This window comes from Thalassophryne amazonica, chromosome 14, assembly GCF_902500255.1.
Source record: "Thalassophryne amazonica chromosome 14, fThaAma1.1, whole genome shotgun sequence".
Taxonomy (NCBI): Eukaryota; Metazoa; Chordata; class Actinopteri; order Batrachoidiformes; family Batrachoididae; genus Thalassophryne; species Thalassophryne amazonica.
In genome coordinates, this window is record NC_047116.1 from 89,665,633 (window position 1) to 89,685,569 (window position 19,937).

The window sequence follows — 19,937 nt, forward strand, 5'->3', positions numbered from 1 at the left end:
AAGCAACTCAGCCTCCACACACACACGCACACACCACATCTGTTGTAAAACAAGTCTAAGACATTAATACACTGACAATTACTGACTTCTTCTGTTGTACTTCATGCAGAAATGCTCTGAGTGCTGCATGATGTGCAACCACTGGCTTCACAGGAGTAAAAAGTGAAACTCCTGAAGTCACTTTAACTGAGACAGACTAAGGCATAAAAAAAAAAAAAAAAAAAAATATCACAAAAAAAAACAAATCGCCTTTTTCCATTTCTCATCTTGAGATTTCAGTATGGGTGAGGATGATGATAAATGCTGTATATGTTGTATGTGTGCTGGGTTCAAGCCTCCTAATATGAATTTTTGACATCTGTAGTGAACGTCTAAATAAAATAAAGTAGAAAAAACCCCCAGTAATTATATCAGATTGGAAAAAAGTCCGACTTGTACCATAGTTACATGATTATTGCCTCGCATCAATAAAACTTCACCATGTCAGCAGCCATATGTTAAATTTATTCAACCCACATGCACTGGAGACATCTCAAATCAAAGTGTCAATAACTGTTGCATTGCAACAAAACCAAAGCTAGATTAACTGTGTCTCAGTCTCTTTGAGTCCAAAGGTAAAAAACGAAATAATAATAATAATAATAAAGAAACACTTTATATATTTACTGACAATCTGAAACTCTCATCACCGTCTCATTTTATTACACTCATGTTTCCACTCTTGTGTGAATTCATACTGGATGTCAGCCACGAAAAGATAAAACACACCTGACTTTTAGAGTGTAGTGATGTATTGTAACATCGTAAATGTACAAAGTCTGGAGCTGAAACTGTTTGATTTTCTGTCTGGATTACTGGTCTGATTTAGGAGCCATTGCTGAACCATGTCATTGTCCGTGCTGCCCTCTGGTGGAATATCAGAGTTTAGACAACTGAACAAGATTCCTGTTGATCTCTCTGACATTCCTGCAACCTGAAGAAGATAAAGACAAAACCTGAATTATTTGGTAAAAACACAGAACACTGTATTTTCCCTCACATGGTAACAAGGTCACACTGTGATTGGTTTGTGGTATCAGTGACAGTCATCTCATCTCTGACTCACCAGATAAAGCCATAGACAGGCAGAATTCAGCGCTTAAGATTTGTAGCACCTCTTTCAGTCCTTCCTCACCCTGAAACAACAACAACAAGAGCAATCAGAGATTTCTGACATCCGCCAATCCAGATGTGGATCAACTCCAGAATCCAGTGGAGTCTTCAATTCCCTAATATCTATCTGTGGTGCAAATTTGGTGAGAATCTGTGCAGTAGTTTTGACCACTGACCTGAATATATATTACTGGATAGCTCATTGGCCCACACACGCCGTACAATCCGCTGAAGCAAACTGGCGGCCATCTTGCCACTCCCAACTTATGCAGACTGCTAGAACATCAACAGTTTCAAGTAATAACTGATCTGATTCTCTCATTTACTTATTTTTATTCTATGGATAATGTCAGATTGATCCCTTCTAATCTATGCCTGCCATGATTACCTATTTGATTTATTTTCTTTATTTTATTACTTTGACACTTTCTTCCCTTCTATTCTCACATCTCACTGGGACAAATAATTCTAAAAAATGATCATTCTTTAATTAAAGTTTATACAAGTTTTGTGGAATCATCAGCAAGCTTTTATATATATATGTATATATGTGTGTGTATATATACTGGTAACAAAAGTGGATGGATAACAAAAGTCATGATGGATAATACAGAAATAGTGGATTTATTTTGAAATAGTTGCACTAAAAGAATAAAACACCACTTAACTAGCTACAGAAGAGTTAGTTTTCACAGCTCTATGAGCTTCAGCCTAATATAAGTAATAAAGCTCGTAGCAACATCTAAAGCTCCAAAACTATGCACAAGTAGACCTAATAAATGTCTTAAAATACTCCATCCAACACAAAACACAACATGTGGCTACACATGTGTTAATAAGCCACTTATCATTACTATCTTTACCTATATGCTGGAATAAGAGAGAGAACTCTTCAAATTATTGTTCATTACTTCCCATTTCAGTCATACTCAGGTGAAATGTTCGTCCACAGCCTTTGATCTGGTGATTTGAGCAGTTTATAGCTGCACATGAAGGTATTTTTTAACAAAATTACAAATAATAAAGTTGCGTGCGTCTTATTAAAGATCAATAGAAAACAGCGTTAAGGAGCAGGACATCGGAGTGGTAATATGGCGGCCGGTTTGCTTAAAAAATATTGGCCAATAAGCTATTCGGTAATATATAGAGATCAGTGGTTTTGATGTAATAGCCTATATAAAGTGAAACTTCATCCAGAATCCAGATGTATTCACACCTGATGAATTAACTTTGATGTGTCCCAGCTCTGACATCCCAGCTGACGTCCCAGCTCTTGATTGACTGAGAATACTAGAATGAATTAATTTGTTATGGCTGAAATAGGGAGAGCTGGAAAACATGCAGTGCAGGTGCTCTCCAGGAGCAGGGTTAGAAACCCCTGAGATAGTGGTTTGCAGAAAGACTTTAGAGGTGAAGAAGAGGAAAGTTGAAGAGTGAGGTTGGAAGTTGAAAACACTGATGAGGAAAACTGTGTGAGGCAAACCAAGGGTCAGATGGTGGAAGTTAAAAGAAAAAAAACTGGGAAGGTGAGATAGGCATTGGGTGATGTTGATGTTGGTGAGGGAGGTAGCTAGAAAGGTACAGTGAAAGGAAGACACAAAGGGATGATTGTGGAATGGTGGAATGATGACATGTAGGACATTTTAAGGAGTCAGAAGTTGATAAGGAATCGGGACAGTTGGAGAGATGAAGAAAGTAGGCTGGAGGACAGCTGGAACTGACTAAGGAAAAGGCAAGCTGTACCCAAAGAAGGACAAAAGGACAAGTTGATTTCCCAGACAGAGGGAACACGTTGCTAAAGATGTGCAGCAGGTTTACGGTAACAAAGGGTTTAGTGGAGGCAGCATGGTGACTTAGACAGCTATGAAAGTGATGAAGAGTGGAAAGCCAGGTGGTCCAGCTGACATACCAGTGGAGGCACGGATATGTTTAAGAGAGATGGCAGCAAAATGTTTCAATAAATTGTTTCATAAAATCATGGAAAGTGAGAAGAAGAAAAGTATACTGCTGAAGATTTTTTAAATATGAGGTGCAGTAGAGGTGAGGAGCTACAGTAGCTACAAAGCCATTTGGCTTGTGAGCTACAGCATTTGCCCTATTGAGGTTTCAAATCCTGCAAAATCTTACAAAATCTGAGTTCTTCACTCTGCAAGATGTCAGCAACATTGAGAAATGCACTGAACGTTTAGATGACGCTGCAATGTAACTGCTACACTGACTACCGCATCAACATCGCAAGGTAAAAGTCTTTGTATAATGTGCCCAAAAGTCTTCTGAATATATTATCTGGGTTTTTAGACAGTTATTGTGTTTGTTTTATGTAAATGTGAGAGTCTCAAGTGATTTTGCCGTTATTTTCAATGGGATTTACTTGGCTTTTTTTGACGCTGACAAACCGTAGGTATAATGTCACCTGCTGCTCACTGATCTGTTTTATAATGTTCTGCAAGATGAATATTTGGCCACTGTATTCCTGTTGTTTAGAAAACTGTAGTTCAATTCAAATTCCATCCTGGATTGGTTGAGGCCAGGGTCACCAGTGACCGCCACTGGTGCCCAATAGGGTGCTGGCAGAAATTAGGCTACTGTTGGATGAAGTTGAAGATCAGGAGGAGAACGTGTCCAGAGACAGCAGGAGACACGCAACGTTAGAAGTGTTGAAGTGAGAGCCAGAACATTCAATACTGGCAAGAGAGTTGGTTGATATGATGGAGAAGAGAAAGGTAGACATTTTGTGTGTACAAGAAACTAAGTGGAAAGAAAGTAAGGCCAGTTGCATCAGAGGTATTGCATATGCCCCACACATGGGTTGTGAGATGAAGGAAAAAATTTCTGGAGTGAGTTAGATGACTTGGGTTTAATGAATCCAATACAGATCAATCAAAACATCTCCTGGTAAACTAGTGGCATGAAAGGGAATTTGCATAAACAATTTATTGTCACATTTGACAGGCCTAGTTGGGATATATTAAAAAGCTATGGTCAGGTTCAGCCATGTTAATATAAAAAATTGTTCTCAGTTGAGCCTCTCTGAATGCTCTACTCATATTTGAAGACTGCTTATTTTGCCTAAATTCCTTTTTGTAAAATTACTTTCAAAATGTATTCCATGAGAATCAAGACGGCAGCTCACTTGCAGGTAAAAGAACTGTAATGATGTACTTTTTGTCATCAGTTTATTAACGGGACAGAACCTCTAAAGAAATATGGCCAGTAATAGAGAAAGTCTATATAGGCGCTGAGGTCCATTGGTAGATGGATTCTCTTGCATGAAGTGGATGAAAGCATGACTCCCCCTAGATGGGATTCTAGTCCTTCGCAGGTTACTTCCCTATTCAAGTGGGGCACACATTTGCAGTTGAGGGAGACTGTGACAATACAAATTAAGCACACACAGGTAGTGCAACTGGGAAACAAATCCAGGTCTACAGTAGTATTCAGAATAATAGTAGTGCTATGTGACAAAAAAGATTAATCCAGGTTCTGAGTATATTTCTTATTGTTACATGGGAAACAAGGTACCAGTAGATTCAGTAGATTCTCACAAATCCAACAAGACCAAGCATTCATGATATGCACACTCTTAAGGGTATGAAATTGGGCTATTAGTAAAAAAAAAAAGTAGAAAAGGGGGTATTCACAATAATAGTAGCATCTGCTGTTGACTCTACAAACTCAAAACTATTATGTTCAAACTGCTTTTTTAGCAATCCTGTGAATCACTAAACTAGCATTTAGTTGTATAACCACAGTTTTTCATGATTTTTTCACATCTACAAGACATTAATTTTGTTGGTTTGGAACCAAGATTTTGCTCATTTACTAGTGTGCTTGGGGTCATTGTCTTGTTGAAACACCCATTTCAAGGGCATGTCCTCTTCAGCATAAGGCAACATGACCTCGTCAATATTTTGACATATCCAAACTGATCCATGATACCTGGTATGCGATATATAGGCCCAACACCATAGTAGGAGAAACATGCCCATATCATGATGCTTACACCACCATGCTTCACTGTGTTCACTGTGAACTGTGGCTTGAATTCAGAGTTTGGGGGTCGTCTCACAAACTGTCTGCGGCACTTGGACCCAAAAAGAACAAAATATTCCTCCATTTCTCTTTAGGCCAGTTGATGTGTTCTTTGGCAAATTGTAACCTCTTCTGCACATATCTTTTATTTAACAGAGGGACTTTGCGGGGGATTCTTGCAAATACATTAGCTTCACACAGGCGTCTTCTAACTGTCGCAGCACTTACAGGTAACTCCAGACTGTCTTTGATCATGAGCTGATCAATGGGTGAGCCTTTGCCATTCTGGTTATTCTTCTATCCATTTTGATGGTTGTTTTCTGTTTTCTTCCATGTGTCTCTGTTTTTTTTTTTGTCCATTTTAAAGCATTGGAGATCATTGTAGATGAACAGCCTATAATTTTTTGCACCTGTGTATAAGTTTTCCCCTCTCCAATCAACTTTGTAATCAAACTATGCTGTTCTTCTGAACAATGTCTTGAACGTCCCATTTTCCTCAGGCTTTCAAAGAGAAAAGCATGTTCAACAGGTGCTGGCTTCATCCTTAAATAGGGGACACCTGATTCACACCTGTTTGTTCCACAAAACTGACAAACTCACTGACTGAATGACACACTACTATTATTGTGAACACCCCCTTTTCTACTTTTTTTTACTAATAGCCCAATTTCATAGCCTTAAGAGTGTGCATATCATGAATGCTTGGTCTTGTTGGATTTGTGAGAATCTACTGAATCTACTGGTACCTTGTTTCCCATCTAACAATAAGAAATATACTCAAAACCTGGATTAATCTTTTTAGTCACATAGCACTACTATTATTCTGAACACTACTGTACATATTGGTAGCACAATAATGTTAAAAGAGACAACTGCATTATGAAGTATACTAAGCAATTGTTTAAAAAATGTATTTGCATGCACCTTTTCTCAAAAAAAAAAAAAAAATTCTCTCATATGACAGTTAGCAAAAGTGATTGGCACAGTCAGCGACTTAACTGTTAATGATGTCCTTGCCCTTGCTTAATTGGTACAAATTTAAAAACTGTTTTAATTTTTGGATAAATGGATGGATACACATTGAAACTTGGGGAATAATTACTATTGCAAGCAACTTCAAAGGAAAGTATTTCTAGTACACATAGATGGTTAATATTTGTTACCTATTTACTCTTCATTACCTTTTCATTGCAAATGCATTTTGAAACCATCTTATTTCCCCCTTTTTTTGTAAGTTCATTTGAGTAAATAAAATTTTCTTGAATTTGAATTATTTTCAAAAGCCCAATTCTTGGAGGGTTATCAATTCATATTTATAATTTTGTGGCATGAACACATAATATCACACAGTGGCCACCATGTTTTTTTTTTTTTTACCTTGTATGCAAGGCCCCATACTGCTGGCCGGCCAATGAACACACATTTAGCTCCCAAAGCCAGGGCCTTTAATACATCATTTCCTGTCCTGATTCCTCCATCCAGATAGATCTCAACCCTGCCCTGCACTGTGTCAACGATTTCTGACAGTGCGTCAATCTGTAAACAAAAGAAGAACACTTACATTGGATGAACAGTATAGGAACAATATTTGTTCAGTGAAGATGTGTTTCCAGAGTCATTTTCATACAGAATAAACAGCATTTCACCTCAATTTTAACATTAAGTCAACAGTCTTCTCGGGTTCTTCAAACTTTGGCTTCTTGGAGGAAAGCATTTTGCAAAGGTCCATAATATAAAGTATGCAAATAAAATGACAGAGTGAAACCAGCAGGTTAGGTGAGATATGAGATCAAGCACTGGCGCCATGTGTCAGTGTGTAAACCACACTACATAACTGTTTGTGTCCTTCATGGGAAACATCCAGGCAGACAATTAGTCGTCTCTCATGCTATCAAGCATCTGTGACAGCCAGGTGATACGTGGACATTCTGTTGATCTTTTCCCATTGCTGGGTTTCTCAACACTGACACACATGTCCAGTAGATCATGTCCAGAGAAATGCACCACATGGCAAAAATGTCACAGCTGATGGTCCCTCAAAATGCAAGGACTATGCTTCATTGTGCCACCCTAAGCAACCATTGCTTTGATAAACTACAATTTTACCAGTTCCCAAGGATCCTCAAAGACACTTAGCAGCAAAGATGTTGCCTTCGGTCACGAGTCTGAGATCCAGATGAGGTATGCTGCTTGCACGTGGCACTCAGTTGGACACTAAGTACTGTATATGTAAATGCTCATTTCACACAAAGTCAGAACTTATGGGTCCTTCTTAAATGTGAGATTCACAGTGCGGGCAGCTACATTTGTTACTAAAAGAGTGTCAGAAGTGTCCATTTGTTAAGATTGAGATTTTTATTTGTTATAGTTACACTTATAAATGAAAAAGAATAAGATGGGAACATGTTAGTTTTTCATTTAGATGCATAATAATTATCCACACGGTGGCACTGTGGCTTAGTGGTTAACACTGTTGCCTCACATCAAGAAAGCTGTTGGATCGCTTGCCATTGTGTCCATTCTGTGTGGAGTTTGCATGTTCTCCCTGGGTTAGCGTGGGTTCCCTCCTTCCTTCCACTTCCAAAAACATCTAGGAGAGGTGAATTGGGAACTTTAAATTGACTGTAGGTGTGCATACGGGTGTGAATGTGTTTGTCTGTATGTGGACCTGCGATAGACTGGCATCCTGACCAGGGTGTACCCAGCCTATTACCCTATGACTGCTGGGATAGGCTCCAGCCCCCCCATGACCCTTAATTGGAGTAAGCAGGTATAGAAAATGGATGGATGGAATGTAATAGTGGATTATGTTTGCATAGTTGATTTTAGCTACAAATACTTTACAAGGCCTTATTTTATTCTTACACATAAAAAGTTTTAGTTCTGTGCAAAAATAAAAACAAATTTGCTTTGGTTTTGGTTTTATTAACATCCATCAAACCACATTAACAAATCAATGGCCCCTGTTTTAAAATGAGACTTCACACACTGTCAAGCCTTCCTGTCGTTGAGGTTTTGAAGCGGTTAGGCAGATAATGATGCTGCTGGAAAAATGTCGCTGCTTTAACTCAATCTAGTGTTATTAGGGCAAAATCACTATCACTAATATAGTCAAACAATAATCAGCAATTGTGCTTTGTTAACGTGTATTTCTTCTGTGATTGCAAGCATTGTTTCAGTGTCCTTACCGATGCCGGGCTTCCATCCAGCTGCCTCCCTCCGTGGTTGGACACAATGATACCCTGGACACCATGCTCCACTGCCAGCTCTGCGTCCTCCTTGGTTAGGATACCCTTGATGATGATTGGCAGGCGTGTGATGGACTGCAGCCAGTGCAGATCTTTCCAGCTGATGGAAGGGTCCAAGGTGTTAGCTGGTATCCCATACTCCTCTGGGCCTGCAGTATTCTGCTTATGGTGCATGTGGTACAATTCCAGTAAAGACACTTTTTTATGATTTGATCACAGATGGTTGCTTGTAATACCAACAGTGTTCTTTATATGCTGCTGCTAGTATGAGTACTTCTGCTGATAATGTCTACACATATACAGTATTAACTACCACATTCAATACACTATATTACAACTAGACTTTGACCAATATGGGATTTTTTGGGCAGCCAATACAATACCGATATTAGGCAATAAAAAAAAAAAAAAAAATCAGATACCAATACATCTGTGGATATACTGCATATACATAGAAATTGACAATGATCCCTAAAACTGCATTAACAAATGTTTATGACAAAGAATTATATAATATAAAATTCTATTATATAAGTACAACCACAACCAAGGCAGCACGGTGACTTAGTGGTTAGTACTGTTGCTTCACAGCAAGTAGGTCATGGGATCGATTCCCACCTGTGGCCTTTTTGTGTGGCATTTGCATGTTCTCCCCATGTTTGTGTGGGTTCTCTCCGGGTGCTCCGGCTTCCTCCCACATCCAAAGACATGCAGCTTAGGTGACCTGGAAACTTTAAACTGACCGTAGATATGTTTCCAGGGTGTACCATGCCTCACGCCCTATGACTGCTGGGATAGGCTCCATCCCTCCGCGACGTGATCTTTGATAAGCGGTTGAAGTTGAGTGTGTGTGTGTTACCTGGAACACTCCATCAAAGTTTTTGACCCTGAGGTGAGGCGGAAGCTTGAACTGATTGCGGATATCATCACGCCGCTTTCCAGTGTAGGGGACGTCAACAGTTAGGACCAGAGCCTTGTATCCAAGGGCTTCTACACGGTGCACGATTTGTTCAGACACTTTCCGGTCCCGGTAGACGTACAGCTGGAACCAGCGGTAGCCATTAGGTGCAGCTGCCACAATCTCCTCTACTGAGCAGGTGGAGTAAGTGCTGGTAATGTAGCAGGTGTTGAATGCCTCGGCAGCTGTGTGCAACAGAACATGAAAACTTGTGTTTGACACAATCAAATTTATAGTAGCAGAATCATCAGAATGCCTTTAAGTCCAATGCAATATGGTATGACAGCAATGTGCAAAATGTTGGTTCTGCTAAAGATGCATGAACCTGTACTGGGACGGACAATGTGGATGAAAATTTGTCTAAGGATGGTCTCCCATTGCTGATTTCTGGCATCAGTTGCCTTCCCGATTTCAAAAATAAGGAAATCAAGCTGGATTCATCACAGCAGCAGCTTTCTTCTGTTTTTCTTGTTGCTTAATGCTGACAAATTACACTGTATTTGTTGTCTTTCTGATGCTTGATTCTGCTTTTTTTCTTTTCTCTCTGTTTGAGGTGCCGCTCCATCCAGAGATGGGTGTGGTATCTGCTCCAAAAACCGTCCTGTGCACTGGCAACATTTCCTGTATGTTCATTTTATGAATTGTGTTGTAATTTGTGTCTGTAGCATGGACCAAGCAGAGGGTCGCCCCTTTGAGTAGGGAGGGGTGTTATTTCAAAAAATTTGAGAATCTATAAATGTTTGCATGGGATATGGAAATATACATGGAATAAACCATAGCTGGATAAATTTTGGGTCATTTGGTTCCAAAAACCCATATGGATGGAGCGTTTGAAAATTTCAAGTTAACGCGTGTGTCGTATATGTGCTGTTGATGTAGAAAACCACTCTGTTGCTTATAATTAGTTCATTGTGGCCATGTCATTCTTTACATGTGATGATTATACTCAACCTATGTTCCTGAAATAAAAACTACATAGATTTTGTTTGTTACAATTGATCATATGTACTGAAATTAGGTTTTTTTTGTCAATTACTCTTACAAAACACCACATAGGCTTATTGTTACTATAGAAGATGAATATAAACTTGGGGTCAAGCAACATTTGGAACCAAATTTAAAGTCTCTAGGTGCAGCGGTTCTCAAGATATGACATTTTCGTTGATATTTTTGGCAATTTTTGAACCCGATAACTTCACTGGCTCCGTCCATATGGGTTTTTGGAACAAAATTACACAAAATTTATCCTGCTATGAGTTATTCCATGTATATTTAAATATTCCATGCAAACATTTACAGATTTCCAAATTTTTTGAAATAACACCCCTCCCTACTTTGAGTCTGGTCTGCTTGAGGTTTCTTCCTCAGAGGGAGTTTTTCCTTACCACTGTTGCTCTGGGGGTTAGTAAGGTTAGACCTTACTTGTTGTGATTTGGCACTATATAAATTAAAATAAACTGAAATTGAAAGAGTGCTGCATGTCTTATGGATGTATATTTCTAGAGGCGGTTTAGTGACTGCAGCAACTCCACTGGCCGGTCTGGTCATTTTCACACCACTGCAAAGAAATCACCCACCTCTCACCTCACAAGTAACACAATCTGCACTGTATTTTTAAATTTTTGATTACACTGTAGCCTGGCATCAAAACAACCAAGCAGCCCAATCCACATTCAAGTGGGCATTATTTCAAGAGACACTGACAAAATGGGAATCAAAGCCATCTGAAATAATAACACAGCTGTCTGTGAAAATAACAAAGATGCATGGTGTGTGCGGCCTGGTAAGGAACAAATACTGCATGCAGCTTAAGCGCCCTAAGTGTAAAGTACAGCTTTTATCAGTGGACAGTTTTATAATGTCCAAAATATTCACAGTGTTATGCCACATAGGATTTCATGGAATGTATTAACCAGTATTTTATTTGGTTCTCAATTATTCAGAATTTTTTTTTGGGTAGAACCCCCCCCCCCCCCCCCCCCAAAAAAATGCTGTAATGCTGATTCTATTCATAATGATTCAAATCTTTTGACTGAAGTAGGAAAGCACACGCCTTCCACACCAGTTTGCTCCAGCTACCCTGTCAGAAGCTGATACATATTATTCATATAATGTGGAGGCCCTATTCATCTCGGTGTTATGGAGCCCCCAAAATGATGGTGCCGTTATTACTTTACGATTGCGCACGCGTGCACGCCCACACACGCACATGCGCCCACATGTGCGTGCGCACGCACACACACACAAAACAAATCCACTGTGCTGCCTGGAGGCTGTTAGCAGGAAGAGAGAAAAGCTGGACTCATTTCTTTTTTTTTTTGCTGCACTGAGGACATACACAGTCTTTTTTGCCAGTACATGCATGACCAGGTTGCATGTGTGGGTGTGCGCACACGGGGGACAACGGCACGATGATTTGATTGAGCTAACTGATGCTGCCACACACACACACACACACACACACACACACACACACACACACACACACACACACACACAAAATCCACTCTGCTGTAAGCCATATGGAAGCATGAAGACCTGTTCACATGAAACGCTGATGTGATTTTTGGCTGGACTGAAGAACTACACAAAGTCTTTTTTTAATGTAAGTCCGAAGTCAGTGCACAGCATCACTGGAATACACGTTACAGTGGAACACCAAAATGTAAGTCCCTTTTCTGTTGTTTATAAATTAATAAAATATCAAATGATAAAGAATCTATTTTAGCCGTTATATGAAACAAATAATGAATATTTTTAACATTCTTTCAATGGAACGAATATTTAATTCGGTGAAAGCTTTCACCTCATGAAATATTCGTACCATTGAACTCAAACATTCATTATTTGTATACTATGTGACAAGACGTCACAAGTGGTGGCATAGCTGAGAACTAACTCCACTTGGTGTCAACATGGAACCTTTTTGAAATGTATTATTATTACATGCTTCCGTCCACTCACTGGCACACACGTTCACACTCAAACGCATTACAAAAGGTTGTTACCACGAGCTGTGGCCACCTCTCCATCATGGCAGGCCAGGCGGTGAAAAGCCGTAGGAGCTATACCAACTGGAAAGCTAATTTCTGTCCCCTGTATGGTGGTCCGTATGTCACTCAGCGACACATCCCGTAGAAATCGAGGTCGGAGACGAATCCTGAGTAAGATAAAGAGTGTGTAATGATTTAGAGTTCAGGAAGAAAATGTAAAACATTGCTTTAAATGTAGAAAAGGTAAGTTAAAAACAGAATTGATCATCAGAGGAGTGTATACTGTGCATCTCTGGATTTTCTTCCAATATTACTCAAACAGACAAAAACAAACCCAGAAAAGAAATTCTACTACTACTGCTAATAACACTGTTTTGGGGAGTATAAGTCGCACTAAAATATGAATTGCACCTTTTTTCTGTTTCATCAGAACTTTAATTTGCGATTTTTGTGCATTGTGTTTTTGTACTTTGTATTACTGCCATTTTTCTTTTATTGTTGGAGTTTGTTTTGTTTAGTACTTTGATTCCTGGGAAAGACCTTTAGAAATATTTATTATATTAATAATTATCATTAGAAATTATCAAGGGGGTGGTAGCTAGTGCACTTGGGTTTATTGCGGAAGGTTCCTGGTGTGAGGGCCTCAGCACTCCCCCCTTCTGAGCAGTCCCCTGCCTTCACTGCGCATGCGTCATGTCGGAGCATCAGCAGCGATTCACTAATTATTGCCCTGTTTCTGCCTAAAACTGCACTCCAGTCATCTCTCTCAGCGACAGATCATTTCCACATAAATTCACCAATAATTCATAATAGAAGACCGGTGACCGAACAGAGCGTGACACCAGCACATCTGAGACTGACTCTCTGAGTCTGACTCTCTACCGATCAAAGGGAATAATATAATATTTGTTTGGGGTCTCTGTGGGTTTTCATGTCTGTGTCTGTCCTTGTCCTCTGGCCTCAGTGTGTATTTACACCCTTGAGATCCTCCCATGTGTCGCCTGATTGTTGTGTGACTTTGCCTTCTTTCTTGCCCTCGTTTCCAGTGGTTTCCCATGTATGACTTATCGTTGCTGAACCTAGTTTCCCAGTGATCATTTAGATTTTTCCTGCACTTTTGGACAATTTGTTTGTGATTGTTTGTGTTCTTGGTCTATTCTCTGCCTCCCTGACCTCTCACCTGCTAATACCCTCACGGACACTGTTGCCAGTTTAGAACTGCTCTCCTGTGTACCAAACTTTGACCTCTGCCCGCATGAGCCAACAAATACTGTGTTTCTGAACTTGCTGGTGTTATCTCTGCATTGGGGTCTAAACCCATCCCCCATCTGTGACATGACGTATTCAATTCTGGTTATATTTTCTATTCGGTTGTATATTTGTCATGTCATTTGTCATCTGTTGGGTATTATGTTTCTCCATGTTACCTTAAATTTGCTTGTGAACTTATGTTCATGTGAAGAGCTGAACAAACACATCTATGGGATGTTACCATAGTCTGTATAAATACTTGATACACACTCTGTGACATCTTCCATAGGTTTTCTATAGAGACCCTGAGGACCTGTTTGGAAGCCCAAAGATTGCTGCGCTGGGTGTCGCTTACTCTGCCTAGGTCATGACTAACCCATGAATGGATAAAGAGATTGAGCGTGGGTGAGACCCTGCATAATCTTGGAGAGAGAAATGAAGCCAAAACAGACCCCCATTTTCGAGTTATCAAACAAGCTAAGCTTAGTTCAGGTGTTTAATAAATCATATTTTTGGAGATTGGACCACGGCTCTCGTAACATGAGGCTTTGGTGTGGGCATTAAAAATTATATCCCGCCTATTTTCCTAGTAATCAAGGATTAACAGAATAAAATCATCAAGCTCTTCTGAAGCACAACGGTCTTACATGATCTGTTAAGACAATTATCCACACAACAAGCCATTTTATTACAGATATTTGTAATAAAATGCACAGAAAGGACAAACACAGTCCTCCACAGCTGTTAGAGTTAGTAGTCTCTGTCTGAATGGGACTCTGAGCGCCACTGCCTGTGGCAGCACACTAGCTGTCACTTAGTGTGACCACGCCCATAATTATGCATGAATTTAGAGCTGTGAAGTATATCCGGTTTAACCGTTACACAGTATAATTTTGGCCGACAGTAGAGATTTGGACTCACCGACTAATCGCGATAACGCCCGCTGAGTTTTTCAATCAAGGAAAAGCTGTGGCTGAGCTGAGGCATGTCTCTCACTATGATGACAGTGTTCATGTGAGTTTGTGAGACGCCTGAGTGTCTTCCTCACTTAGCAGTTCTGTCACTGATATTTGCAAAGTCGTTTATTTATTTCAGTGGACGCTCTGTGCAGAGGCACCGTCGTGACCTGAATCAAAAATTTGTGAAAGCAGCACATTAAATAACGCAAGGATTTTTTAACCGGATTAGAAAGACAAAATCAGCCAGACAACGACGATTTACCCAGATTGACTTCAAATATGAGTAAATTAAGTATGTTTACTAATTTTTTGGTGGTTTCGTGTTGAGTTTTGTAAATGAGGAAAAGTGCCAGTGACCATCCTGAAAACGGTTCATGTATTCAGAACAGGTGTGCCATCGAGTGTTTAAGAGATGAAACTTCAGCCACTGACCCAACAATAAATAAATTTATTTTATTTTTTCACTAAAAACATCAAATTTAGGCTTGTATCTTAGATGTACCTTCTGGCAAATTGTAGCTGTAGTTTTGAGATCTGCACAATAAATGTTCTCAAATTACATTCTATCCTTTTTTGTTGTCATATTTTATCAATTTATTTTTATCAGTTTATCTTTACCAAGGGACCCATTTTACACTTAAGTTTAAATTGCGATAGCAGAGAAGCTTATTGTGATATATACCATTACTGTGAAGGGATTCAATTTATACCGTGATATGAATTTTAGGTCATATCGCCCAGCACCCTCATACAGTTGTCTTAGAGGTGGAAACTAGCTAGACACCAAAACAGTTTTTGGACCAGGCTGTAAGCATGCTTATTGGCCATTTTAACATGGACTTCTATGGTAATTTGCTCCTTTCCGGAGCCAGCCTCAAGCACCCAGTCAAGGAACTCCAACTGTTTCCTCTTTCCAGGTGGCTTCATATTGGCTGGCCAGAGGTTGCAGCACTGTTACATACTGTAAATGAAACAAAGATGCTTTGGGATTATTCTGGTGCGTTAAAGTTAAAAAACTAATAACTTCATTTTCATTATGTGATTTGATGAGTTAAAAGTTATTGTGTACACAGTCTGGCTGGGATGGTCTAACTCACTCAGTTGTCTACATGTCTGTCATGCAAGTCCAATGCTGTTATCACTGCAGGGAATAACTCTAAACCCAACCTGAAAGGCTTTGTCATCAGGTGACTGTAAGGCCAAGTTTCCTGCAACAACATCTCACGAAACCAAGCACGATGTCCTTCCATCTCTAATTGAATTATAACTGTTTTTTGAAAGAAGTGATGTGAAATCATCTTTCCAAGACAGAGCTCAACATATTATCTTACTGGGGAACATTTCTAACCTCACTCCAATACACACCAGCAGATGAAGACCTAGTAACAGGCCTGTTTTAGTAGAAATATTTATGTGCTAAACTATAATATAAATGGAAAGCAGTCTATCAATCTGGAGACATGAGGAACCCTGAGAGGAATGCATGAGCAGACAGAGGAGGTTCTTCCAAGATTGAAAATTCATGACCCTGCATCTGTGTCCCACGAGAAAAAACATCTTTCCACACAGGCACCATCAGTAATGTGTTAAACAAATACATGGTTGCCTGATAGTCATCATCAACACAAATAAGTCCATATAACTTTGTCCTACTGCTTTTATGTTTGATTTGAGATGCTGCTTTCTCATGGATATGTAATGTCATATTACAATGATTTAAACATGACCTAAAAAGCCCTCACAGCTCAGCCAAATCCTCACTGTTTACAAGATTCATATTACCCTTTCCATATATTTCATGTAAAGGGGTGTGAGATGGATGGTGTAGGCTCGGGGAGGCCTGGTAATTGGCTACAGGGGGTGAGGCTCTATTTGTACCCATGACCAGAGGGATGGGGTCACCTGGGGACTGCTGTCTCCGGTTTGGGTTTTTAATAGGGATGGACAGATAATCAGCTCGGCTGATAATTTGCTGATTATCTGCCAGGCCAGTTATCGGCACAGGCCATTATCAGCCCAAATGATTATCGGTCTATCCCTACAGAGCACCCAGTGGGATTAGCGGCCGATGCCGATTATCTGCCCAACTGATTATTGGTCTATCCCTAGTTTTTAACTCTCAACAAGGTGTTATGCGATCTCCTTGTTTTTGACCTGTTACCTCCAGGAGTGGGGAATAGTTGGGTATGATGTGCTGTAAGGTTGTTGGAGCAAGGATCACCCCCCCCCCCCACTGCTTCCGCCACCCCCCAAGCCTGTACTGCTGGAATTGGTGCGTGACTGGCACCAGTGGCACCATTTCTTTTGGTATGATGACCTTGAACCCAGGGGGTGGTGCTTGAGGATGCTGCCAACTTATCTACCAGTGTCTGGTCTTCTGTGGCCAAATTCATGGAGCCTCATCATCCGGTCTGCAATAACAACTGCCACTCCTTCAGTATACCGGGAACTAGAGTCACCTGACCAAAATGTAACGTATCCGATGACCAAAATCTCGACAGGAGTCTTGGTGCTCTCTGGCAGTTTTGTATCATGAGATGAACATGTACCATCATGTAAAGGAAGTCAGCAACACAGTTAGTCCCCAAGTACAGTGACAAGAGACCTTTTTGTCTCGTGTGTCGAACCCCACAAAAAGGAATAATGTACAGTCTCTAAAACTGCCAACGATCTAAGATGCAGTTTCGTCTCATGCCCATTTACCAGGATACTGAAATCGTGTTTTCATCATGTCTTTTGGTGTGTGCATGAAGTTTGCTCTTACAGTACCGTTTGTATGCCTGTAGATTGTCATCTCTGGTGCAACATTCATCTGCTCCGGCTGCATAATAATCCCAGGTGGCCTTTGAGAGGTGCTCTTTAGCGTACTCCTCAAAGTCAGTCAGGCAAACCATTGCCATCTCAACACACTGACCCTCCTCTCTGTGTAGAAAGACAACTCATCTGTATGAACATGGACATTTCTTGGTCTAAACAGTTAACAGTATGAAAAGTAAATAATCAACAATCAGGATCGTGCATCAAGCCTTCCAGAAACTACATAATGGTACAATTCAATCATGCCTTATCAATGTAACGCAGTCCTGTATCAATGTAATACAGATGCTTATTACATAAGAAATGCAGTACACAGCGTATACATTGCATGTGCACCTCTATCTTTGCAGTGAAGGAGATGCAGGAGCAGCACAGTGCTGCACAGGTTGTCCCAAGTGTGGCCAATGCAGAGCTCCATTATGAGAGAGGAATAAACATGTAACAAGGTCACATTATGTTCAGCATTCAAAGTGCTGCTGTGCACACAAAAAATCTAATTATTTGTCACATTTAATTATTAGTTAATGAGAACATGATAAGTTGTCTTCACTGTGCCACATTGCCAAGCATGCACAGAGACTTGAGATACAAATACTCTGTATGAGAGAAGCTAATACTGAGTGTTAATGTGGATAATAATAAACACAGAAAGACATTTATAGTGTAGAGAATAAATTTTGTTTGCTCAGAGAGAAGATGCATGTGAGTGTGCACCTCACATTTTCCAAAGGCAGCATAAAATGCCAAAGTTATTTAAGCATTTGTCACATACAATGCATCCAGAAAGTATTCACAGCACTTCACTTTTCCCACATTTTGTTAGGCTACAGCCTTATTCCAAAATGGATGAAATTCATTTTTTTCCCCTCAAAATTCTACACACAATTCCCCATAATGACAACAAGAAAAAAGTTTTTTTTATTTAAAAAAACAAACAAACAAGCAACTAAGAAATCACATGTGCATAAGTATTCACAGCCTTTGCCATGCAGCTCAAAATTGAGCTTAGGTGCATCCTGTTTCTTCAGATCATCCTTGAGATGTTTCTACAGCTTAATTGGAGTCCACCTGGGGTCAATTCAGTTGATTGGTGATGATTTGGAAAGAAACACACCTGTCTACATATAAGGTCCCACAGTTGATGGTGCATGTCAGAGCGCAAACCAAGCATGAAGTCAAAGGAATTGTCTGTAGACCTCTGAGACAGGATTGTCTCATGGCACAAATCTGAGGAAGGGTACAGAAACATTTCTACTGCTATGAACATCTCAGTTAGCACAATGGCCTCCCTCATCTGAAAATGGAAGAAGTTTGGATGCACCGCGACTTTTACTACGTGGCTTACTGGCCACCCGTCTAAACTGAGCATTCATGGAGAAAGGCCTTAGTCAGAAATGTGACCAAAAGCCCAATGGTCATGCTGTCAGAGCCCCAGCATTCCTCTGAGGAGAGAGGAGAGCCTTCCACAAGGACAACCATCTCTGCAGCAATCCATCAATCAGGCCTATATGGTAGAGTAGACAGACGGAAGTCCCTCCGTGGTAAAAGACACATGGTGTTGTGTGGGCCGCCGAAGAGGAGGTACTGCTGGCCCACCACCAGATGGCGCCCTGCCATGCTGACACCTTTATGCCCTGCAGAGGGCGCACGGACCTGTTGGCACTACCAGGTGCGCCCCGTTAGGCTGTCTTCAGCTGTCACTCATCATCATCATCATCATCTACACCATAAAAGCCTGGGAAGTACACCATAACTCTGCCGAGTTATCAGCTGACCTTACAAGTAAACGTACTCAACCGTTTTGTGCTGTACGCACACACATTCATTGTACTTAAGTCTTCGCAGTTGTGACTTATACTTGCAGCTTGTAGCTAGGTTTGGGAAGTTTGGAGGAGTTGGCGTCTCCACTCCTCACTTCTGACTTACTGCGTATAACCTTTGACACTGCACGTCCTCCAGTTTTTCCTCTGCACTCTGGGAGTATCTGGATTTATTCCTCCAAGAGGATAACTGAGTTGCTGACTGTTTTCTGGTTGAACACTCACCCACCCTAACCTGTTTTTGCTCCTGCCAGCAGTACCGGTCCAACAGCCTCGGATGGTGGCCACCTGGGGAGGTCGGGTCTTGGCAGCTCTGGTGTATTGCAGGCCTCCGGTTGGCGGTGGGGCTTCGTGGGTTCCGGCTCTTCTCTGGATAGGCGTCTCCTACCCTTGGGCCTGCCCACGTGTCACCTTTTTGTTGTGAATTGGACTAAGCATATTTGACCTGTGTTTGCACATTGCATAATAAATTGTTATTTATTCATATTCCTATTGACCGTTCATTTATGCCCCCTAACGTGGGTCCGTGCATTCACTTTCCTTACACATGGCAGCCCACCTGGAGTTTGCCAAAAGGCACCTGAAGGACTCTCAGATACTGAGAAACATAATTCTCTGGTCTGAGACAAAAATTGAAGTCTTTGGCGTGACTGTCAGGTGTCATGTTGGGAGGAAACCAGGCACCATCCCATCATGCTGTGGGATGT

The 19,937-nt window shown here is 40.6% G+C and overlaps 1 protein-coding gene across 2 annotated transcripts; it reads right to left on the minus strand.

Annotated features, from left to right (window-relative positions):
- Positions 1-805: 805 nt before the first annotated feature.
- On the minus strand, positions 806-17,508 carry LOC117524737 (hydroxyacid oxidase 2-like). 2 transcript variants are annotated; one of them, XM_034186560.1, is made up of 7 exons: positions 17,363-17,508; positions 12,399-12,550; positions 9,319-9,575; positions 8,373-8,591; positions 6,562-6,720; positions 1,106-1,175; positions 806-973 (listed from the first exon to the last, which is right to left on the minus strand). In XM_034186560.1, exons 1-7 carry the CDS (start codon positions 17,491-17,493, stop codon positions 918-920), a joined length of 1,044 nt encoding a protein of 347 aa, XP_034042451.1. In that variant the 5' UTR covers positions 17,494-17,508; the 3' UTR covers positions 806-917. The 2 variants fall into 2 exon arrangements, with proteins under 2 accessions (XP_034042451.1, XP_034042452.1); XM_034186561.1 differs by lacking the exon at positions 8,373-8,591 and having other exon boundaries at positions 9,292-9,575.
- Between the last annotated feature and the right edge of the window lie 2,429 nt (positions 17,509-19,937).